This window comes from Salminus brasiliensis, unplaced genomic scaffold (genome assembly GCF_030463535.1).
Source record: "Salminus brasiliensis unplaced genomic scaffold, fSalBra1.hap2 scaffold_131, whole genome shotgun sequence".
Taxonomy (NCBI): Eukaryota; Metazoa; Chordata; class Actinopteri; order Characiformes; family Bryconidae; genus Salminus; species Salminus brasiliensis.
The window spans coordinates 20,001-39,787 of NW_027326663.1; the positions used below are offsets into that span (position 1 = coordinate 20,001).

Consider the following 19,787-nt stretch of genomic DNA (forward strand, 5'->3'; position numbering starts at 1 on the left):
AGCAGCTGGATCTGCTGGCCCACACAGAGACAGGAACGCAAACAATGGTTAGTAAGATGAAGTAATGTAAAGGAACACGTATAGCAGATAGTACAGATATTACACCAACTGACATAAATATGATAAAGGTAATATTACAGAAAATAAATACATGACTAGGTGTAACATACTGGCTGAGGCAGGCTGCCTGTGCAGAGGGACTTTATTTGGTCTAAGGCAAAACTCATCACCAGGACAGGCAGAGTTCAGAAAACAGGTAGGCAGGCAAAACCCGAGCCTCCCACCGAGGCCAGCAGGGGGAGACATTACACTAAACAGCAAACAGCAGGTTGGCAAACATATGACCTGTCAACACATTTTGGATTCAAAAAAGAATCTCACAGTTAGGGTTAGTTAATAAATATATTCTTTAATTATTATATAAATATAATAAATCACGTTTACTTATTACTATTACAATATTATAATTCTGCATTTTTAAAAAGATAAATCAGCTTTTGACCACAGTGATTTCAGGAGTTTTTATTTTAATTTGATGTTTTCACTTTACATTAAAACAAAACATGCTGTATAATATTTATTAATATCAATATTATTATTACCTTTCGAATATTTATTAGAAGGAACGACTAAGGATATATAAGTGTGCTTCCTTTTGGATTAATAATAAAAGACAGACATTGAGAGTCAGTGTAAATATGATTATTGACAATTTACTCCCTATGGTGACTTTTACAGACTTTAGAAACATCACAATTAAACCACATTATTATATTTACACCAGGGTTTGTTTATAAAATATTGGACTAAAATCAGCTACTACAAACAGAATTATGATTATTTTACAGGTAACTGAACTTTAATCACATTTTAATAAAACAATTAAAAGCATTAGCAGTTACATACATTACTTCCGCCTACAAGCGGAAGTGTGTTTGTTTACGTCCCGTGCAACAGGAAGAGCTCGGACTGTGAGTTTCCTCTGGTTTACAAACATGTTCTAGATAAAGCCTTAAAGGTTCTTCAACCGGAGCTCTGAGAACTGAAGCTGGTATTGATCCGCTAATCGATCCGTCAGGGACCTCCGTTTTCTCAGCTGCGGGTTCTGACCCGAATGCAGAGCCGAGCTGTTAGCGGAACCCATTAGCGCAGGTTCACCGGGCTCTGCCGGACTGATCTGACCAGCCCGCTCTTCCAGAAGCCCAGTAGCTCTGAACTCTTCCTAAACTTTGACTAATCACTGATTAAAGCTCTAATCCATTACAGACTGACGGCGATGCTGAGCAGCAGAACTGCCCAGGAGATCAGCTGGATGCTGGACGATTACGGGATAAAACACGGTCCTGTAGTTGGTAAGTTTTAGGTCTGTACCCTCAGTACCCTGCACCCTTATGGCCTGGACTGGTCTGACTCAGAATCCAGTCCAGTCCAGTCCAGTGCAGTGCAGTGCAGTCCAGTCCAGTCCAGTCCAGTCCAGTGCAGTGCAGTCCAGTCCAGTGCAGTCTAGTCCAGTCTAGTCTAGTCCAGTCTAGTCCAGTCTAGTCCAGTGCAGTCCAGTCCAGTCCAGTCCAGTCCAGTCCAGTGCAGTCTAGTCTAGTCCAGTGCAGTCTAGTCTAGTCTAGTCCAGTCCAGTCCAGTGCAGTCTAGTCTAGTCCAGTGCAGTCTAGTCTAGTCTAGTCCAGTGCAGTCCAGTCCAGTCCAGTCCAGTGCAGTCCAGTCCAGTCCAGTCCAGTCCAGTCCAGTGCAGTCCAGTCCAGTCCAGTCCAGTCCAGTGCAGGATAAAGATTCGACTCTACCTTCATACTGTCTGGAGTGTTTAGAAATCAGTAAAAGAGACACTGTGTCTGAGGAAAGGTTGCAGACTATTTTATTTATTGTGGGTCTGTGGAACAGACGGACAGACAGACAGACCGACAGCAATAAGATTATATTCAGTTTTTTATTTCAGTTTAAACTGTGCTAAACCAGCCTACTTCTGTGTTTCCCAAAAGACTTGGAGTCTTTTGAAGTCAAAATGTATCATTTTTAGATGAAAAGAAAAATGAGAGGACGGACAGACATTTGCGGCATCGGTCTTCTAGGGACTTAGGCCACTGTATTTTAAATAACTTATAAAAATATAAGTGAAAACAAATAATCAGACTAATCACTTTAGATTTAGTTTGTGTGTGTTGTGGAGTAGGTTATAGTGTGTGTATTATGGGGTATTGCATGAGGGGGTGTGTGTGGTGGGGTAGTGTGGGGCAGCGGGGGCTGTGTGGGGTGTGTGAGTTAGTGCTGGATAAAAAAAAATGATGGTAGTGGTTTTGTTATCTAATGTTGTCGTGGTTACGGACTGTCCGTCAGACTCGACCAGAGCTCTGTATGAGAAGAAGCTGAGAGAAGCCATGGCTAAAGAGAGAAAAGCCCAACGTCCATCAGACTGGACCTTCCACAGAGCAGGTGAGGCCCCCCCACCACACACAGACACACACACGTTACAACCTGCAGTGAAGTTCGAGAGTGTGGATCTCTGACTGAAAAGCATAATTTCATCATCATAATTCTATGTTTGTAAAATTGTTGATTCACCACCTTCAGACCGATTCATCCTGAAGCGTTTTACATCTTAACTGACTGTCTCTCCTGCAGGGGAGGAGCTCACCTACGCTCATCATCACAGACCAGTAAGTCCAAACTTCACACCTTGGTTTCTACCAGTTTCCCAGATAATCATAATAACAGATTTCTGTGTTGGTCCAGTTGAAGCAGGAGGGGTTTGGAGGCGATCTGAGGTAACAGAGTTAAAGTTTCTGCTTCAGATTTAATGTTTTCTAACGTCACAGAACTGAGACCAGGTTTCTGTTAATCAGGGTAATCCCGGGTCTAAGGTCTGAATATGAGGAACTGGATGCTGTGGATGAGTAAGTTTTCTCTTTATTGTTCTTCAGTGTACAATGAGCCTAACCCTAATAGTAATTAATATTAATAATAATACAGCGTTGTTTGTTCTTGTAGGTAAACAGAGGCTGAGCCAATATACAGATAAATAAATAAACAAAGGTTTATATAAATGTGTTTCAGACCCGCTGTGTTCAGGAGACAAACACCCTACAGGAACCTGTTCCGCCACACGACACACAGATACGAAACCCAGCGAGAGTCCACTCCGGAGAAAGGTCCGGGGCAGATTGTGCCGCTCTGGCTGCAGATCCTGCTGTTTCTCATTGTGGTGTGTGCCCTCGTGTTCATCTTCACTATGATGGAATCAGCAGAACCAGAGCCTTTCAGAAGACTGACGTAGAAAATCCAGAGTTAAAATCAGTTTATTTTTAACAAGAAAACCAAAATGTTTAGAGTGAATCTGAAGGTGAGCGTTTTCTGGAACCTGGACTTTATGATGAGCATTTTCAGACTTCAGCAGCAGCAGAAACCGACTGTTAGAGGTAACACAGGAAACCTGCTGTTTGAGAGGCACCAGGAGCTCTGTTTCTAATCTGGATTTTAGAAGATCAGATAAACACACACACACACACACATACACACACACTTCAAGTCTTATATGATGAGTCCTGCATCTACTCTTCTTTTCCGAGTGTCTCTGGATACTCTGAACAGCAAGGTTTGATTTTAGAGTCCAGAGAGAAATGGCGCAGTCTGGAGGTCTTTTTTTTTGAGCATGACTCCAGACTAAAAAGTAAAAAAAAAAAGGTAAAGGTGCACGTGTTTGTCACTGTACTATGTACAGCGAAATGTGTCCTCCGCATTTAACACATCTGTGGTAGTGAACACACACACACACACACACACACTAGTGAACTAGGGGCAGTGAAAACACACACACACCCAGAGCGGTGGGCACCCAACTCCAGCGCCCGGGGAGCAGAGAGGGTGAAGGGCCTTGCTCAAGGGACTACAGAGCTACACACGAGTTCAGAGGGTTGCGGTTGGTGTGGCGCAACAGATAACACCAATACCTGCCAGGAAGCTACTACCCCATTTGGGACACTGGGGTTCAATTCCTGGTCTGGGTGACTATGCTGTGCTACACCTACAGTCCTTGGACAAGACTCTTAACACTGTATGGGCGTAAGTCGCTCTGGAGAACAGCGTCAGCTAAATGCTGTAAATGTAAACTCACTGCTGCATCAATAATTTGGTTAAAGATCTGCATTGTTTTAACCAAATGCGATTGGTCAGCATGTTTATAGTAAAAGACTGATTGGATAGAGGCTCATTTAAATATTACAGTTGTTGCAGATCAGTTCTACAGAAATCAACATCATGGGCAGAGCAGGGCCCAGTCGGACACAGGCTATTTTCTGTAGTTCTCACAACTTTACCTACCACTTTTCCCAGCAGTGGGAAAGATGTTTATGTTCTAATGTGTAGCAGAGATGATCAGCCTGTGTATTAATACTAATCTTCATTAAATGCTGTTTGTAATCAGTCTGTAATAAACGTTAGGTGTTTGGTTGTGCCAAGCTCTCTTCTGAACTGTTGATCAGTAGTTAAATAATAAATCCAAATTTTGTTGGTCTTATTGGTAAAGGTCTTCAGGCTGTTTGGTAAACCTGGTCTACACCAAACGTAGTAGTGTGTGTGTGTGTGTGTGTGAAAAATCAGTATTTCTGCTTTCAGGTTTTTTTTTTAGTTTCAGTATCTGAACTTTATTTCTAAGATTGTGTGTGATATATTATTTTTACATTTAGTTTGTTAATATTAATATAAGGTGTGACAAAGAAGCTAATACAATGAAGTCAGCTGAGAATAAAGAAAACAGACACAGTAGTAATAATCATTTAGTCTAAATGGGTTTATATCAGGCAGGATGGCAGTTTGCAGAAATAATACCTTTAAAGTTTGTATTTTTATTTCTGTGATTTTTTTGTTTTTGTTTTTGTTTTTGAGTGTGAACACTGCTATCCATCACAGCTCACACACAAACGCAATGGCTTTTAATGTCAAATATCAGTTTGATCAACAGTATCAATGAGGTGGAAAAAAAAACTAGAAGTGATTAGTTTGGGGGGCTTGTTCATATCAGAAACACACACCCTGCTATGCAGAGTCCAACGGACCTCCTGTTCCTCCTTCAGATTCAGGGTTTGATCAAACAAGGTGGACAAATGCAGTTCAGTTTCTTCAACATCACCCCACCATCTCCTCTCCATCAGCATGTGTGTGTGTGTGTGTGCGCATGTACAGGGCTGAACCAGGTTCAGCTCTGTGGCAGTTTAATGGTTTATGGTTCAAATCACTGAAACAAAACAGGTTTATCAGGAGAAACTCAACACAGCAGTAGTGCAGGTCATGTATGTAAATCTCTCTCACACACCGACACACACAGAGAGAAAGCTGCACAATGATGAGGTGGTGGTCTTGCCTATAACTGGAGGTTTAGTTCAAATCTCAACCTAAAGTAGAAAAAAAAATAAATAAACAAAAGAACAAAAACTGATCCATGTAAAAAACACTATTCTCAGATGACCATCTGCTAAAGGGTCCTGTAACAGTCTGGAAGAACTCCTCAGGATGTCTTGTTAGAACACTCAGCTCACAGCACGGCCTGGGCCCGGCCTGAGGAACCTCACAGTGAAAGTGCAGCTGTGTCGAAGCTCCAAATAGATCCTCCAGTGTTGGAGAAGATCTGCTTGGTCTTAGATGCAGTTAAAGATGAACTGAAGTGCTTTTTGCTGTTTTGGTTTCTGCCTCTCCTTCAGTTCGTCAGTATGGAGAAGAAACTCTCTGGAGCAGTTCCTCACCTTTAATTTGTTCTCGCATTATTTAATTGTCAAGGCGATGTACGTGTTGTCCACACCTGCAGGAACAAGATAAGAGCATCCTGAATTAAACTCAGTATTTCAGTCTGACTCCAGCAACCATAGGCCTCCTTTCTGCTTGTTTAGGGCTTTCTGGGAGTCTGGTAGAGAGGGGTGTAGATACTCACAGGTCCTGGACTCACGCTCCAGTTCTGTGGGCTTTCTCACTCTCTTACAGTAAACTTTAGCCACAATCAGAATGGCACACGTTGCTGTGACAAAGGTCAGGCCGGACACCAGCAGGCTGATGACCACAGGGCTCAGAATCGGATCAGCTCCTGAGAAGCAGATAATCCATTAGAGATCTGCAAAACAAAGTGTCTGATTATCTCTACTTCAGAACCAGAAGGCTGATGGACTACGTACCTCGGACGTTAATGGCAAGTGGCTGACTCTCTCTGGAGACAAAGGTGCGGCCGCCAAACTGGACCTTATAGAGGCAGCAGTAGTAGCCCTCGTTGGAGGCCTGCGCATTGGAGAAGCTGAAGGTGACGAAAGGCGCAAGGGCGGGCAGAGAGTGGCGCACCGTGCCGTTGGGTCGGATTAGACGAAGCTGGAACGACCCCCCCGGGTACTGCGGCTGCGTGGAACAGGTCACATTAAAACTCTGCCCCCGGTTGACCCACCCTGGCCGCACCATCTGAGACGTGTTGTACCAGATCTGAGGAGTGTGGATCTCCACTGTGGAGAAACAAAACAAACCACAACAGTTCAGGTTTCTCTCCAGTTCCTGCTGACCTTCAGTCCACCACAGCAGAACCTCAGCTGGAACTTGGAAAACACCTGAATCACATTTCACGTTTGTGTAAATAGCAAAGCACTTTGTCGCTCTGGAAACGAGCATCTGCTAAATGCCTTAAATGTTAATGTATTTCAACTCAGAACACAAAGTGAATCACTGACGTCTAAACGTTTCTTCGTTAGAGAACCGATAACAAATCCAAATGCCCAACAAGAGAACAGCTGTTTCCATCTTTGCTGTGTTGATAAGCTCTGTACAGGTGCTCTTCTCAGCTCTTCTCCCAAGCATTGGATTTCAGTGATGAGGGTCTGATGAGAACTGAGACTATGTGTTTGAACCAGAGCACAGAACCATCATCAGGTACTAAAACCACAGACCCGGCCCAGTCAGCTCATTAAAGGTCTGAATAACAGAACAACTGAATACGGTTTGTTAATCCCCAACCAAACATTTCCAAGTAAGGCTAGCACGGTCTTCCTCCAAGACACAATGAACCTCCACCACTCTTCGTAAACCATTGCTAACACCACCACCTGAGCTCAACACAATTGCTAATTTTGTTATGATGTTTATTGATTATTCTATTGACAACAAGTTCAGCTGATCACTTACAGACAGTTATGTTAATAATATTGCTGGACGGCGAGTTGCCAGGGTTACCCTGGAGACGGTAGAGGCAGCTGTAGCTGCCCTGGTGAGATGTTTCCAGGTCAGAGAGGGTCAGCTCCACCCGGGTTTGTCTAAAATCCGCCCGCTGTGTCACCAGAGGAGTGTCCACTCCGCTCTTATATAGGTACAAGTCAATAGGGTGCCGCCAGTAGGGGGCAGTGCAGGTGAACAGGACAGCCTCTCCAGCTGAATAGGCGCAGAAGGGGGACTGCATGGTCAGGGTGGGCGCAGGAAGCTTATCTGCAGAAAACATACCATAACAAACCATAACAAACCCCCTGAATAATAACTGTGTAATAACTGAATGATAACCCGTTTACTGACCAATAAATCAAACCTGTACGGAGATTAAGCCACCAATAAACTAACTATTACGGAGGAGATTAAACCACCGCCTCTATAAACTAATGTAATAATACAAACAGTCTCTCATATATGCAAAATAAATAAATGGGATAAAAATATTTACTTTGAGAGCCCTACTGTAGTACTTCCCTCACTTTGTTTATACTGTGTCCTCCTGTGTGTGTAGTCGTGACTCCACCCAGTCACTGCGCAACTATTAATCACAATCAAACTTCAAATGTTCAGTTAATCTTGGGTTGGAGGTCATATCGTCCAGCACTAGTCTGGAGCTTCATGTGAAATTGTGCCCCTGTTGAAGTGCAGTTTTACAGAGGAGCTTCAAACAGTTCTCCTTCAGCTCATACCGTAACCGGACGGCCCTCAGGGCAGAGTGTTTGCCTCTCACCTGTACACTCCACTCCTGCATCCTCGTTGTGTGGACACACTTTGTCGTTGGGGGTGCGCTCACACAAGTCCAGTGTGAACTCGTCCCCTGAGCATCTGACATTTCTCCACCACACCTCCCCACTGGAACGGCTGAAGAGCGCCCCCGCTTGGGTGGAAAAGGCAAAGCCGCAGTCCAGCTCTCTGCATACCACAGCCGCGTCCCGCAGGTCCCAACCCCTAGAACACACCGTCCCCCACCGCTCACCCTTAAACACCTCCACCCGTCCGGAGCAGCGGGACCCTTCCACACTGCCCAGCCTCACCCGCACCTCATCTGCGAGAGAGAGAGGGCGAGAGTTGAAAGTAAAGAGAATTTCAGAGTAAAGTCAGAACTTTTTATTGTTTCATGAGTGCTCTCACTACAGTACCCAGCATGCATTTCACAACTACCCCATGCAGCAGCAGTGCTCAACCAATTCTGACTGCTAGCGTAGCCACTGCGCTCCAAGCTAATAAATACAACCACACTGAGATCAACATAAACGTCATTCCTAATGAAACACAGCTCAGGTAACCTGCAGTGCGTCGGTGCTCTGGACTCACCAGCTGACCCAATTTCAATCTGCCCCCAACAGCCCCTCCCACCTTCAACTCATCAACTCATTAAGCGCTAGATCTCCCTTTTGAAAAGCTGCAGAACCGCGGTAGGAGAACAGTCAGTGGTGGGTCAGTTCAGTTCTGTCAGTTCGGTCGGACTACCGATGCCTACAGAGAACCTGCTGAGTGAACAGTGTTCCTACACAGAGAACCTGCTGAGTGAACAGTGTTCCTACACAGAGAACCTGCTGGTGACAGAACTGACAGAACTAACAAGTTTATTGTTGATCACTGGACTGCGGTTCTCCACTGGACTGCGGTTCCATTTCTCTGACCTATCCTTCATCAGTGCTGAGTGAAGGTGGCGGAAAGTGACCGACTCACCGAACCCAAGAACGTTCCAGATGGCGGCGTGACCAGCTGTTCAAGAAGAGAAAAGAACATTGTTATCTTTCACATCACAGAACGTTTCACTGGAAGAACCCAGATCATTAAAATGAGTGTTCCTCATTTCAAAGAGAGATCTAGAACATAAACACTTACATATTTGGACACCGTTCTGAATTCACTGACTGCAATAAATTAACCAACAATATTGATAATAAAAATCTATGGAAGCAAATCACATTATTGATTAGTCTGATGACGTTCGCATGCCCAGTTTTAATCAAGTGACTGAAAGAGAAGGTTCTGCTAAACCCAAACTTGAGGTCTGCAGTGCCGTGTCAAGAGCTAGCGACTGTCCTGCACAACCATGCAGAACCGTTAGGAACCCTCAGCACAGTGAGGGACAGCTGTTAAAATTAGGGTCTGTGTTCTGCTCTTCAGCTCTGCTTCTGTTTAGCAGGTCTCAGAAACACGGCTGGCTGAGGAGACAAAGACGCGCTTGGTCTAAACAGCGGACCTCTGCTGACCGGTTCTTGGGGCTGCTAAAGCCGCTGGTCCATACAGGTACGGACACTCACCGAAAACCAGGTTTTTGAGCCACCTGATCATGATCACCGGCTGATTCTGTGCTCAGTGAGGTCAGGTTTGATCACATGACGTCACTGAGGGTCACACGCAGTTGAACTGATCCTGTTTGATCAGCAGAGCTGAAACAGTGTGAAGAGCAGAGCTGCAGAAGAATGGGCTGATTGGGCTCAGTGTTTATCAGCACCGGTCAGGGTCAGTTCCTCAGTTAGTCCTTATGTGCAGATCTAAAGATGTGGCGCTCTGTGTAAAAAATATGTCTTTAATGTCAAATTAATGGATCATCATTGGTTTGTGGCGTCTTTCTAACAACGACCAAAACAGAGTGAGTACACACCCAACCAGCGATTTTAAAATAAGCTTCATACACTTCAAATGAAGTTACAAAATAATTCAGAGTGGGGCGTTGGGTTTGAAACGCTCGGTTCTAGATAAGCTCCCCCAGTCAGAGCTGTTCTACAGTGGAGGTTCTAGATAACCTCCCCCAGTCAGAGCTGGAGTTCTACAGTTCTAGATAAGCTCCCCCAGTCAGAGCTGGAGTTCTACAGTGGAGGTTCTAGATAAGCTCCCCCAGTCAGAGCTGTGGTTCTACAGTGGAGGTTCTAGATAATCTCCCCCAGTCAGAGCTGGAGTTCTACAGTGGAGGTTCTAGATAATCTCCCCCAGTCAGAGCTGTGGTTCTACAGTGGAGGTTCTAGATAAGCTCCTCCAGTCAGAGCTGGAGTTCTACAGTGGAGGTTCTAGATAATCTCCCCCAGTCAGAGCTGGAGTTCTACAGTGGAGGTTCTAGATAATCTCCCCCAGTCAGAGCTGTGGTTCTACAGTGGAGGTTCTAGATAAGCTCCTCCAGTCAGAGCTGTGGTTCTACAGTGGAGGTTCTAGATAAGCTCCTCCAGTCAGAGCTGTGGTTCTACAGTGGAGGTGAAGGGAAGCAGACGTCTGAAGCTCTAATAAAAGCTCCTCACAGAAAGTTCTTCACCTAATGGTGATGAAGACGCTGCCTGATGCCTGAGACACGGTTCTACCAGAGTTCTGAGAAGAGTTCGGCTCTAGAACCTGCTTTTAGAACCAGATCATTAAAATGGTGGAGGGATACATGCTGCAGGGTGTAGTGCGGCTACAGAAAGTAGTCCCTAAAGAGAACTGCATTAGTTCAGATTCTCTATTCACTATTTTACCTTCATCATCATCATCATCATCATCATCCATATAAAACTCAGGAGACTGGTGTAGCTGCACTGGTGGGTTTGTTTGTTTCTTGCAGAAAATAAACAGTTTAAACTGGTGAAGATGGTTAAGCTCTTTACCAGCACAGTGCATGTTTTAACTGGAATGCAGTGGTTACCAGCATGACTAAGGTGGTTGACCAGTGTGGCCAGTTTAACCAACCTGATAAACCAGCTTTGCCAAACAAGGGTTAGTCAACCTAGTCCATCAAACACTGAAATGTAAAGTATGGATGGACAGCTTTTCAACCACAGTGACCATCTAAAGCAGCTACCTGCACGAGCTGATCTTCAGCTGGGTTTTCAGTGACGGCGCCTGGTTCCATTCACCCCACTGAGCTGAGCACAGACACGACCCTGCTCCCTCAGCAAGAGCACTGTCCACCTAAAGCCTGGCTCAAACCCTGCACTCCCCCAGAACCCTAACCCTCCTCCTCAGCAGATCTGTGAAACAGCAGGATTACAGAAACATGGTGAAGAGCAGAGCGGTTCTGACCCAGCAGCGCAGTGAGGAGGATCCGCTCCATCCCGAATCCATCAAACAGCGGCTTTACGGAGTGAAACTTGAAGGACAGCAGAACCGACCGGCCCAACCCTGCAGCCAGGCCCGAACCTCGGCCCGAACCTCTCTAATAAAACATCTCTGACCCTTAAGAGCTGCAGCATATTAGCTAGCCTGCATGCTAAGCTAAGCTAAGCTAAGCTAAGCTAAGCTAAGCTGCTCCGCAGAAACGCAGGGTACAGCTAACACACCCGGGCTAGCCGTGCTAACGACAAAGCCTCTATAAACAAACACTTTACAGCGCAGATATCACCTAATATCACCCAGCACATCAGCCCCTGCCCACACACTCCCCTGCAGGACGGGATGAACAGCTAGAATCGATACTGAATCAACACGGAATCGATACTGAATCGACACGGAATCGATACTGAATCAACACTGAATCGATACTGAATCAACACTGAATCGATACTGTTCACCGGTATAAAGTTTCTGCCATCAGATTCAGCAGCTAGCGGAGCTAATCTGAGATCCGGGGAAACAGCGCCGCCTTCCGTCCGAGAGCAGAACCGCCCTAATACACCCTCTTATAAACCACACTGTGTGTGTGTGTGTGTGTGTGTGTGTGTGTGTAGCCTAACCATTCCCGGTGCTCGCCTGTAGGAAATCCAGTATTCCCAGTTCCCATCCAACAGCTGGTTAATCTAATTGGTCAGGTGTAAACCAGGTGAGCTGCAGGTGGGCGTGTTTACAGGTACCCCCTCACCTCACCTCACTTTATTTATTTATTAATGAATTGTTAAGTTCATTTAAAGTAAGTAGATTATCACAGTGTTGCTGAGAGAAAGTGTGTGTGTGTGTGTGTGTGTGTGTGTGTGTGTGTGTGCGTGTGCGTGCGTGCGCGCGCGCAAATAATCCCGTTGTTCTGTTTAGGGAGGGCGCGTCTCCATGCCCGGAACGCGCAGGTCGGTCGTGGGAAGCGCGTGCACGCGCACTAGCCCAAGTTAGCCAACAGGTGTGTATGTAGGCAGCTCCGGGTCCAGCAGTTGGGTCAACGGGGCGCTGTGGGAACTGTAGCCGGACTCGGAGCCGCACAGCCCTGACAACTGCTCCGAGGAGCCCCGGCAGGTTAGCGCGGTCAGTGTCTGGACGGCGAACATGCCGGTCAGAAACGGCTCCATGACGGACGTACATGAGGAGTGTGTGAAGATAAAGGCTCACTATGGAGGGTAAGTTCCGCTGTAACTTCATAAAGCTTCAGTTAGCTTCTTAGTCCGAACTGTCCGGTCCACCTTAAATGGCGCAGCACTTCCATTCTGGCACCTGGAGGCGCTGCTGCTGTAAGTGCTGCGGTTTAAGGTGGAGAGGAGAGATCGCGGGGAGAAGCCAAAGCGCCTTCGCAGCGTCGTTTCATAAATGATACTGATGATGCTTATTTACTGACCGGGGATCAGAGTCAACTGTGCAGGACTGATCTGAAGCAGGTAAAGCGGCTCATCTGTACTTTAGTGGATAAGCTGAACACTTGTTGCTCAGCTATGCTAACCCTGCTCCACCAGACTCTCCACCCTGTTCTCTTACCTCCCTCCTGTCCAACTGTTCTGCACTCAGCGCTAGGCCCAGTGCCTGCTTAATGAACCAGGACGGGTTGCCAGGTCTTTCTCAGTCCAGTTCAGAGGATGACCTGTTTCCACTGTCAGACTTCAGCTGGAATGATCACAGCAGCTTTCTTGAAGTGAGGAGATTATGTAGCCCTGTGACTGATCTAATGGAAACCTGTCACCGGTTTCTTAGTTACAGGGTTGATCGTCATGTACAGTACATCCGAACTAAGCTGTAATACCAGCCTGATGGTTTTCGGCCGACAGGAAACCCAAAACATTTACACACATCAGTCTACAGCAGTGTGGCCCCTCCCATTCAGTCTACAGCAGTGTGGCCCCTCCCATTCAGTCTACAGCAGTGTGGCCCCTCCCATTCAGTCTACAGCAGTGTGGCCCCTCCCATTCAGTCTACAGCAGTTTGGCCCCTCCCATTCAGTCTACAGCAGTTTGGCCCCTCCCATTCAGTCTACAGCAGTTTGGCCCCTCCCATTCAGTCTACAGCAGTGTGGCCCCTCCCATTCAGTCTACAGCAGTTTGGCCCCTCCCATTCAGTCTACAGCAGTTTGGCCCCTCCCATTCAGTCTACAGCAGTTTGGCCCCTCCCATTCAGTCTACAGCAGTTTGGCCCCTCCCATTCAGTCTACAGCAGTGTGGCCCCTCCCATTCAGTCTACAGCAGTGTGGCCCCACCAGCTATGGCTGTGATGTGGAGGGACGTTACTGAAGTGTGGACTGGGAGGTGGAGCTCAGAGGTGAGTGTGTGTGCTGGGGACTGTCAGTTGCCTAGTAACCAGCACTCAACCTGGAGATCCCAGCAGAGAGGGGGGTTCCTTGAGCGGCTGGGAGACCTCTCTCCTGCGTATTTTGTCTATATTGCTTGTTTAGTTTGTTTTTCAGTCAGAGTTAGAGTCCGTAAAGAGAACCAGGTGGGCTTGGGGGAGTCTGGGCTAGGAAAGCTAAGCTAACCCGGAGACCATTCCCAGCCTACCACTTACAAATTCCTAACTCTGGAAAACAACATACTGACCTTGGACTCGGGATAGATTCCCCAACCAAAAATCCTTCTTCACCATCTTGACTTCACCTTCTTCACCTTTTTAACCTTCTTCACCACCTTCAACATCTTGTGTAATTTCATCAACCTTCTTCTTCTTCTTCACCTTCTAGAAAAAAGACCTGATTTGGGCCGCTTGTACCTGCAGTGTAAATGCAGCCTTAATGATTACTGAACATTGGTGAACAATGATTACTGGGCAGTGGTGCTCAGGGTTAGAGCTCCAAGCTTTTAATGACAGGGTTGTGGGTTTAACACCCGAGCTCGGCAAGCTGCCACTGTTGGGTCTTTGAGCAAGGCCCTTCATCCTCCCTGCTCCCCAGGCGCTGAAGTTGGTTACCCACTAGTGTGTGTGTGTGTGTGTTCACTACCACATATGGGTAAAATGCAGAGGACACGCTTTGCTGTATGTAGTACAGTGACAGATACCTTGAAAACCCCTGACTCTGGTCTACAAAGCCCAGACTGGACCAGCCAGCCCCTCCGTACTTGATGGCGATGGTCAAAAGCTGATCTGCACCAAGAGCCCTTCCAGCTTCAAGTACGGCTCGGCTCGACCCGCCATCCTTTAAGATCCACGGAAGACGAGCGTCCAGACTTTTTACTGTCCTGCACCGAAGTGGTGGAACGAACTTCCCCTGGGTGTCCGAACACTCACTGTCCTCAAACCCAGAATGAAGACCCTCCTCTTCTGAGAGGAGAGTACTATGGTCTCCATATTGACTTGTGTTTAGTAGAGTCTAAGATTAGAGGATCTTTGAATTTTAGTCTATTTAAACTAGCTGAGGTTCTTCTTCAGTAAACAGTAAGGCTCTTCTGTACGTCGCTCTGGAGAAGAACGTCTGATAAATGCTGTAAATGTAAATGTAGATACAAGCACCTTTATCATATTCGCTTCCAGTAATAGTCTGCTACATTAGCCTCTTAGCAGTGAACAAGGGTTCCTAACATGACCAGTGAGTGGAAGCACAAGCTAAGTGTTTCTAAGGCTGACAAATGAGTTTTATTCAGTGTGAATTCCTAAGGAGCAGTAAAGTGTTTTAATCATTTATCTGGACGGTTGGAGGGAAGGGTTGGTTACAGTCCTCTCGGCTGTGAGGTTTATGGTCTGATATGTGAGGCTATAAATACTGCAGCTGAATTTAGTAACTGACCAACTGAGATCAACCACCAGGGACACCATAGCGACCACATACACATGTGGACAAAATTGTTGGTACCCCTCGGTTAATGAAAGAAAAACCCACAATGGTCACAGAAATAACTTGAATCTGACAAAAGTAATAATAAATAAAAATGCTATGAAAATGAACAAATAAATATATTACTGATTTTGAACCATTGCTTCAACAGAATTATATAAAAAAAACTCTTAAACAGACCTGGAAAGATAAAGGTTATAAGACCATCTCCAAGCAGCTTGATGTTCCTGTGACTACAGCTGCACATATTATTCAGAAATTTAAGATCCATGGGACTGTAGCCAACCTCCCTGGACGTGACCGCAGGAGGAAAATTGATGACAAATCAAAGAGACAGATAATATGAATGGTAACAAAAGAGCCCAGAAAAACCTCTAAAGAGATTAAAGGTGAACTTCAAGCTCAAGGAACATCAGTGTCAGATCGCACCATCCATCGTTGTTTGAGCCAAAGTGGACTTCATGGGAGACGACCAAGGAGGACACCATTGTTGAAAACAAATCATAAAAAAGCCAGACTGGAATTTGCTAAACTACATGTTGACAAGCCCCAAAGCTTCTGGGAGAATGTCCTATGGACAGATGAGACAAAAATGGAACTTTTTGCCAAGACACATCAGCTCTATGTTCACAGACAGAAAAATAAAGCATATCAAGAAAAGAACACTTTCCCTACTGTGAAACATGGAGGAGGCTCTGTTATGTTCTGGGGCTGCTTTGCTTCATCTGGCACAGGGTGTCTTGAATCTGTGCAGGGTACAATGAAATCCCAAGACTATCAAGGGATTCTAGAGAGAAATGTGCTGCCCAGTGTCAGAAAGCTTGGTCTCAGTCGCAGTTCATGGGTCTTGCAACAGGATAATGACCCAAAACACAGCTAAAAACACCCAAGAATGGCTAAGAGGAAAACATTGGACTGTTCTGAAGTGGCCTTCTATGAGCCCTGACCTAAATCCTATTGAGCATCTTTGGAAGGAGCTGAAACATGCCGCCACCCCTCAAACCTGAGACAACTGGAGCAGTCTGCTCATGAGGAGTGAGACAAAATACCTGCTGAGAGGTGCAGAAGTCTCACTGACAGTTACAGGAATCGTTTGATTGCAGTGATTGCCTCAAAAGGTTGTACAACAAACTATGAAGTAGAGGGTACCATCATTTCTGTCCAGGCCTGTTTCATGAGTTTATTTTTTTTTAATAATTCTGTTGAAAACGGTTGAAAAACAATGTCTGGCTTTCGCTGGTTAATTTTTATAGCATTTGTATTTATTATTACTTTTGTCAGATTCAAGTTATTTCTGTGACCATTGTGGGTTTTTCTTTCATTAACCGAGGGGTACCAACAATTTTATCTACTGGGTTTTGTGTGTGTTTGTGTGTCTGTGTTAATGTGCATGTGCACATTTGTGCGCATGCGTCTGTGTGTGCATTTATGTGATGGTTCGTGTGTGTGTGTGTGTGTGTGTGTGTGTGTGTGTGTACAGCCGGGTGTGTCTGCAGTGACTCAACCACACATGTTGGTGATTCCTAGAAAACAGCTCAAACACACACTGACCTTTGAGTCTGTTCTCACACACACACACACACACCCACACTCACACCCACACACGAACCATCACATAAATGCACACACAGACGCATGCGCACAAATGTGCACACGCACACAATCTGACTGTTAAGCTTAATCTGTTAGTGGAGATCAACATTATGAAGATGTTTTGTAGTCAGAAATAAAGCTTAATACAGGTGTGTGTGTGTGTGTGTGTGTGTGTGTGTGTGTGTGTGTCTGCAGAGAAAGAACAGCCTCTTCTCTCCTCATTTAAACACTCTGTTCCCTCATTACCGCTCTGCTGTTCTAACCCACCTGGTTCCACTCATCACCTGTTTCCCCAAAACTCCATCAATCAGCCAAGACCTGCTTACCCTTCACACTGCAGCTACGAGGCTAATGAAGCTAACAGGCAGTGACTGCTTAGACCCCACCAATTAGCATAGTGCTCACTTCATGTCAGACTCTTAACACACTGTCCTTAGAGCTTGTTTGTTTTGTGTTCTAGATAACAGAGTCCTACAGTGTCAGAAACCACATGATCACGTCTATCAAAGGTCTAGTAAAACTCCTCCACACGCTTTAAAGGAGGAGTGAGGATTCAGGCATTCAGTTAGCGCTATGCTAATTGGTGGGAATACGTTGATGGGGGAACTTTCACTTTAAATGTTAAAATGGTGTATGTGTGTGTGTGTGTGCGCGCGTGTATGTGTGTGTGTGTGTGTGTGTGTGTGTGTGCATGCAGGGACATGCTGATCTCAGATCTGGACTCTGGAGTGACATTCTCGGAGCTGTGTGAGGAGGTGAGGGGGATGTGTCGTGTCCGCAGGGAGCAGCCGATCACTATGAAATGGATCGATGATGAAGGTACAGACTGAATCGTTCATAGGACACATTAAATGAGTTTAGTGTTTGATGGATGTTTTACAGAATATCCGAATCTCACCTAACCTGAATGTGTTTTTGTTTGTTTATTTGTTTATTTTGCAGGTGACCCGTGTACCATCTCATCTCAGATGGAGCTGGATGAGGCGCTTCGAATCTACAGCAGAACTAAACGCTCTGGACTGCTCCTCCACGGTACTGCCCTTACCTCACTGTCCCCATCCTAAAACCCTCATCCCACCCCACTGCCAGTTATCTTCTGTTGGTATCAGTGGCTGTAGAGAACATGGACATAGTAGCATCTCTCAAAAGTGAAACCACCACAGGTCTAGTGCTGACTGGTTGCAGTATGTGTAGCTCTGCCCATCCCCATATGTTTTAATGACAAAACAGCCCCACCCATTTTCCAGCTCTAAACTGTCTTTCCATCTCCAGCAGTTCTCCCTGTGCTGATTTTTTTTTTAGCCCTCACTCTCCTCTATTGTGAGAAGGCGGGGCTACTCTTAGGAATGAAGTGATTGACAGCCTTGGCTGGAAGAGCCCACGTGCAGAACCTGAGTTCTAGTTGAGCTGTCCGGCACCTAAGGCTAGCTGTTATTTAGGGTTTCTTATCATTTTTTAATGCAGAGGTTTTGACGGGTGGGTGGTGCTGTGCTGTTGGTCGTGTTACCAGTCGTTCTTTGCAGTTTTCTGGTAACTCGTTACTGAATGCCAGTGTCCTCTTCCTCCACGGCGACCGTGTTTCTCTACAGTCATTGGTTATCTCCGGTTATAACAGTACAGAAAGTCAGGCTGATCTTTAGCTGTGATATGTGTTATTGGTGGTATTATTAGTGGTGGTGTTATTGGTGGTATTATTTGTGGTGGTGGTGTTATTGGTGGTGGTGGTGGTGTTAGTGGTGGTGTTATTGGTGGTATTATTTGTGGTGGTGGTGTTAGTGGTGGTGGTATTTGTGGTGGTGGTGGTATTGGTGGTATTATTAGTGGTGGTGTTATTGGTGGTATTATTTGTGGTGGTGGTGTTATTGGTGGTGGTGGTGGTGTTAGTGGTGGTGTTATTGGTGGTATTATTTGTGGTGGTGGTATTATTGGTGGTGGTGGTGGTATTATTGGTGGTGGTGGTGTTATTGGTGGTGGTGGTGTTATTGGTGGTGTTATTTGTGGTGGTGGTGGTGGTGGTGTTATTGGTGGTGGTGTTGGTGTTATTTGTAGTGGTGGTGGTGGTGTTATTTGTAGTGGTGGTGGTGGTGTTATTGTTGGTGTTATTGTTGGTGGTGGTGTTATTAGTGGTGGTGGTGGTGTTATTGGTGGTGTAATTAGTGGTGGTGTTGGTGGTGGTGGTATTGGTGGTGTTATTGGTGGTGGTGGTGGTGTTATTTGTGGTTGTGGTGTTATTAGTGGTGGTGGTGGTGGGGGTGGTGTTATTGGTGGTGTTATTTGTGGTGGTGATGTTATTGATGGTGGTGGGGGTGGTGTTATTGGTGGTGTTATTTGTGGTGGTGGTGTTATTGGTGGTGTTATTTGTGGTGGTGGTGTTATTTGTGGTGGTGGTGTTATTGGTGGTGTTATTTGTGGTGGTGGTGTTATTGGTGGTGTTATTTGTGGTGGTGGTGTTATGGCAGGTGGTGTTGTGTGTAAAGTCTTGTTTTACTGTTTTTGTGTCTCTCTCTGTCTCAGTGTTCCCAAGTATCCCTGAAAAGCCTGGAATGCCGTGTCCAGAAGAAGATAGTAAGTATTCCATCTTACAGTTTCTTCTCACACACACACACACACACACCAAAATGTAGGTGTTGTGATATACACTGAGGAGGAGGAGCTACAGTCTCTCATTAGGGTGAATATTAATAACGCTCTAAATGTAGGTATTGTGATATACACTGAGGAGGAGGAGCTACAGTCTCTCATTAGGGTGAATATTAATAACTCTAAATGTAGGTATTGTGATATACACTGAGGAGGAGGAGCTACAGTCTCTCATTAGGGTGAATATTAATAACGCTCTAAATGTAGGTATTGTGATATACGCTGAGGAGGCGGAGCTACAGTCTCTCATTAGGGTGAATATTAATAACGCTCTAAATGTAGGTATTGTGATATACGCTGAGGAGGCGGAGCTACAGTCTCTCATTAGGGTGAATATTAATAACGCTCTAAATGTAGGTATTGTGATATACGCTGAGGAGGCGGAGCTACAGTCTCTCAGGGTGAATATTAATAACGCTCTAAATGTAGGTATTGTGATATACACTGAGGA

General features: G+C 45.6%; 3 protein-coding genes across 4 annotated transcripts; 2 read left to right on the top strand and 1 right to left on the bottom strand.

The window, feature by feature from the left end:
- The first annotated feature begins 925 nt into the window (after nucleotides 1-925).
- Nucleotides 926-4,530, top strand: LOC140548842 (uncharacterized). Its single transcript, XM_072672015.1, has 7 exons — nucleotides 926-971; nucleotides 1,267-1,352; nucleotides 2,347-2,442; nucleotides 2,632-2,666; nucleotides 2,743-2,774; nucleotides 2,853-2,903; nucleotides 3,064-4,530. The coding sequence occupies exons 2-7, from the start codon at nucleotides 1,277-1,279 to the stop codon at nucleotides 3,281-3,283; spliced, it is 510 nt and encodes a 169-aa protein (XP_072528116.1). The 5' UTR covers nucleotides 926-971; nucleotides 1,267-1,276; the 3' UTR covers nucleotides 3,284-4,530.
- A 129-nt stretch (nucleotides 4,531-4,659) lies between these two features.
- Nucleotides 4,660-11,694, bottom strand: LOC140548841 (uncharacterized). Of its 2 annotated transcripts, XM_072672012.1 has the most exons (7): nucleotides 11,236-11,694; nucleotides 8,926-8,961; nucleotides 7,964-8,278; nucleotides 7,156-7,452; nucleotides 6,168-6,482; nucleotides 5,930-6,079; nucleotides 4,660-5,800 (listed from the first exon to the last, which is right to left on the bottom strand). In XM_072672012.1, exons 1-7 carry the CDS (start codon nucleotides 11,264-11,266, stop codon nucleotides 5,763-5,765), a joined length of 1,182 nt encoding a protein of 393 aa, XP_072528113.1. In that variant the 5' UTR covers nucleotides 11,267-11,694; the 3' UTR covers nucleotides 4,660-5,762. The 2 variants fall into 2 exon arrangements, with proteins under 2 accessions (XP_072528113.1, XP_072528114.1); XM_072672013.1 differs by lacking the exon at nucleotides 7,156-7,452 and having other exon boundaries at nucleotides 4,661-5,800; nucleotides 11,236-11,692.
- A 499-nt stretch (nucleotides 11,695-12,193) lies between these two features.
- On the top strand, nucleotides 12,194-19,333 carry prkcz (protein kinase C, zeta). The gene is made up of 4 exons (XM_072672016.1): nucleotides 12,194-12,473; nucleotides 17,394-17,515; nucleotides 17,639-17,728; nucleotides 19,211-19,333. The coding sequence occupies exons 1-4, from the start codon at nucleotides 12,403-12,405 to the stop codon at nucleotides 19,318-19,320; spliced, it is 393 nt and encodes a 130-aa protein (XP_072528117.1). The 5' UTR covers nucleotides 12,194-12,402; the 3' UTR covers nucleotides 19,321-19,333.
- The last annotated feature ends 454 nt before the right edge of the window (nucleotides 19,334-19,787 follow it).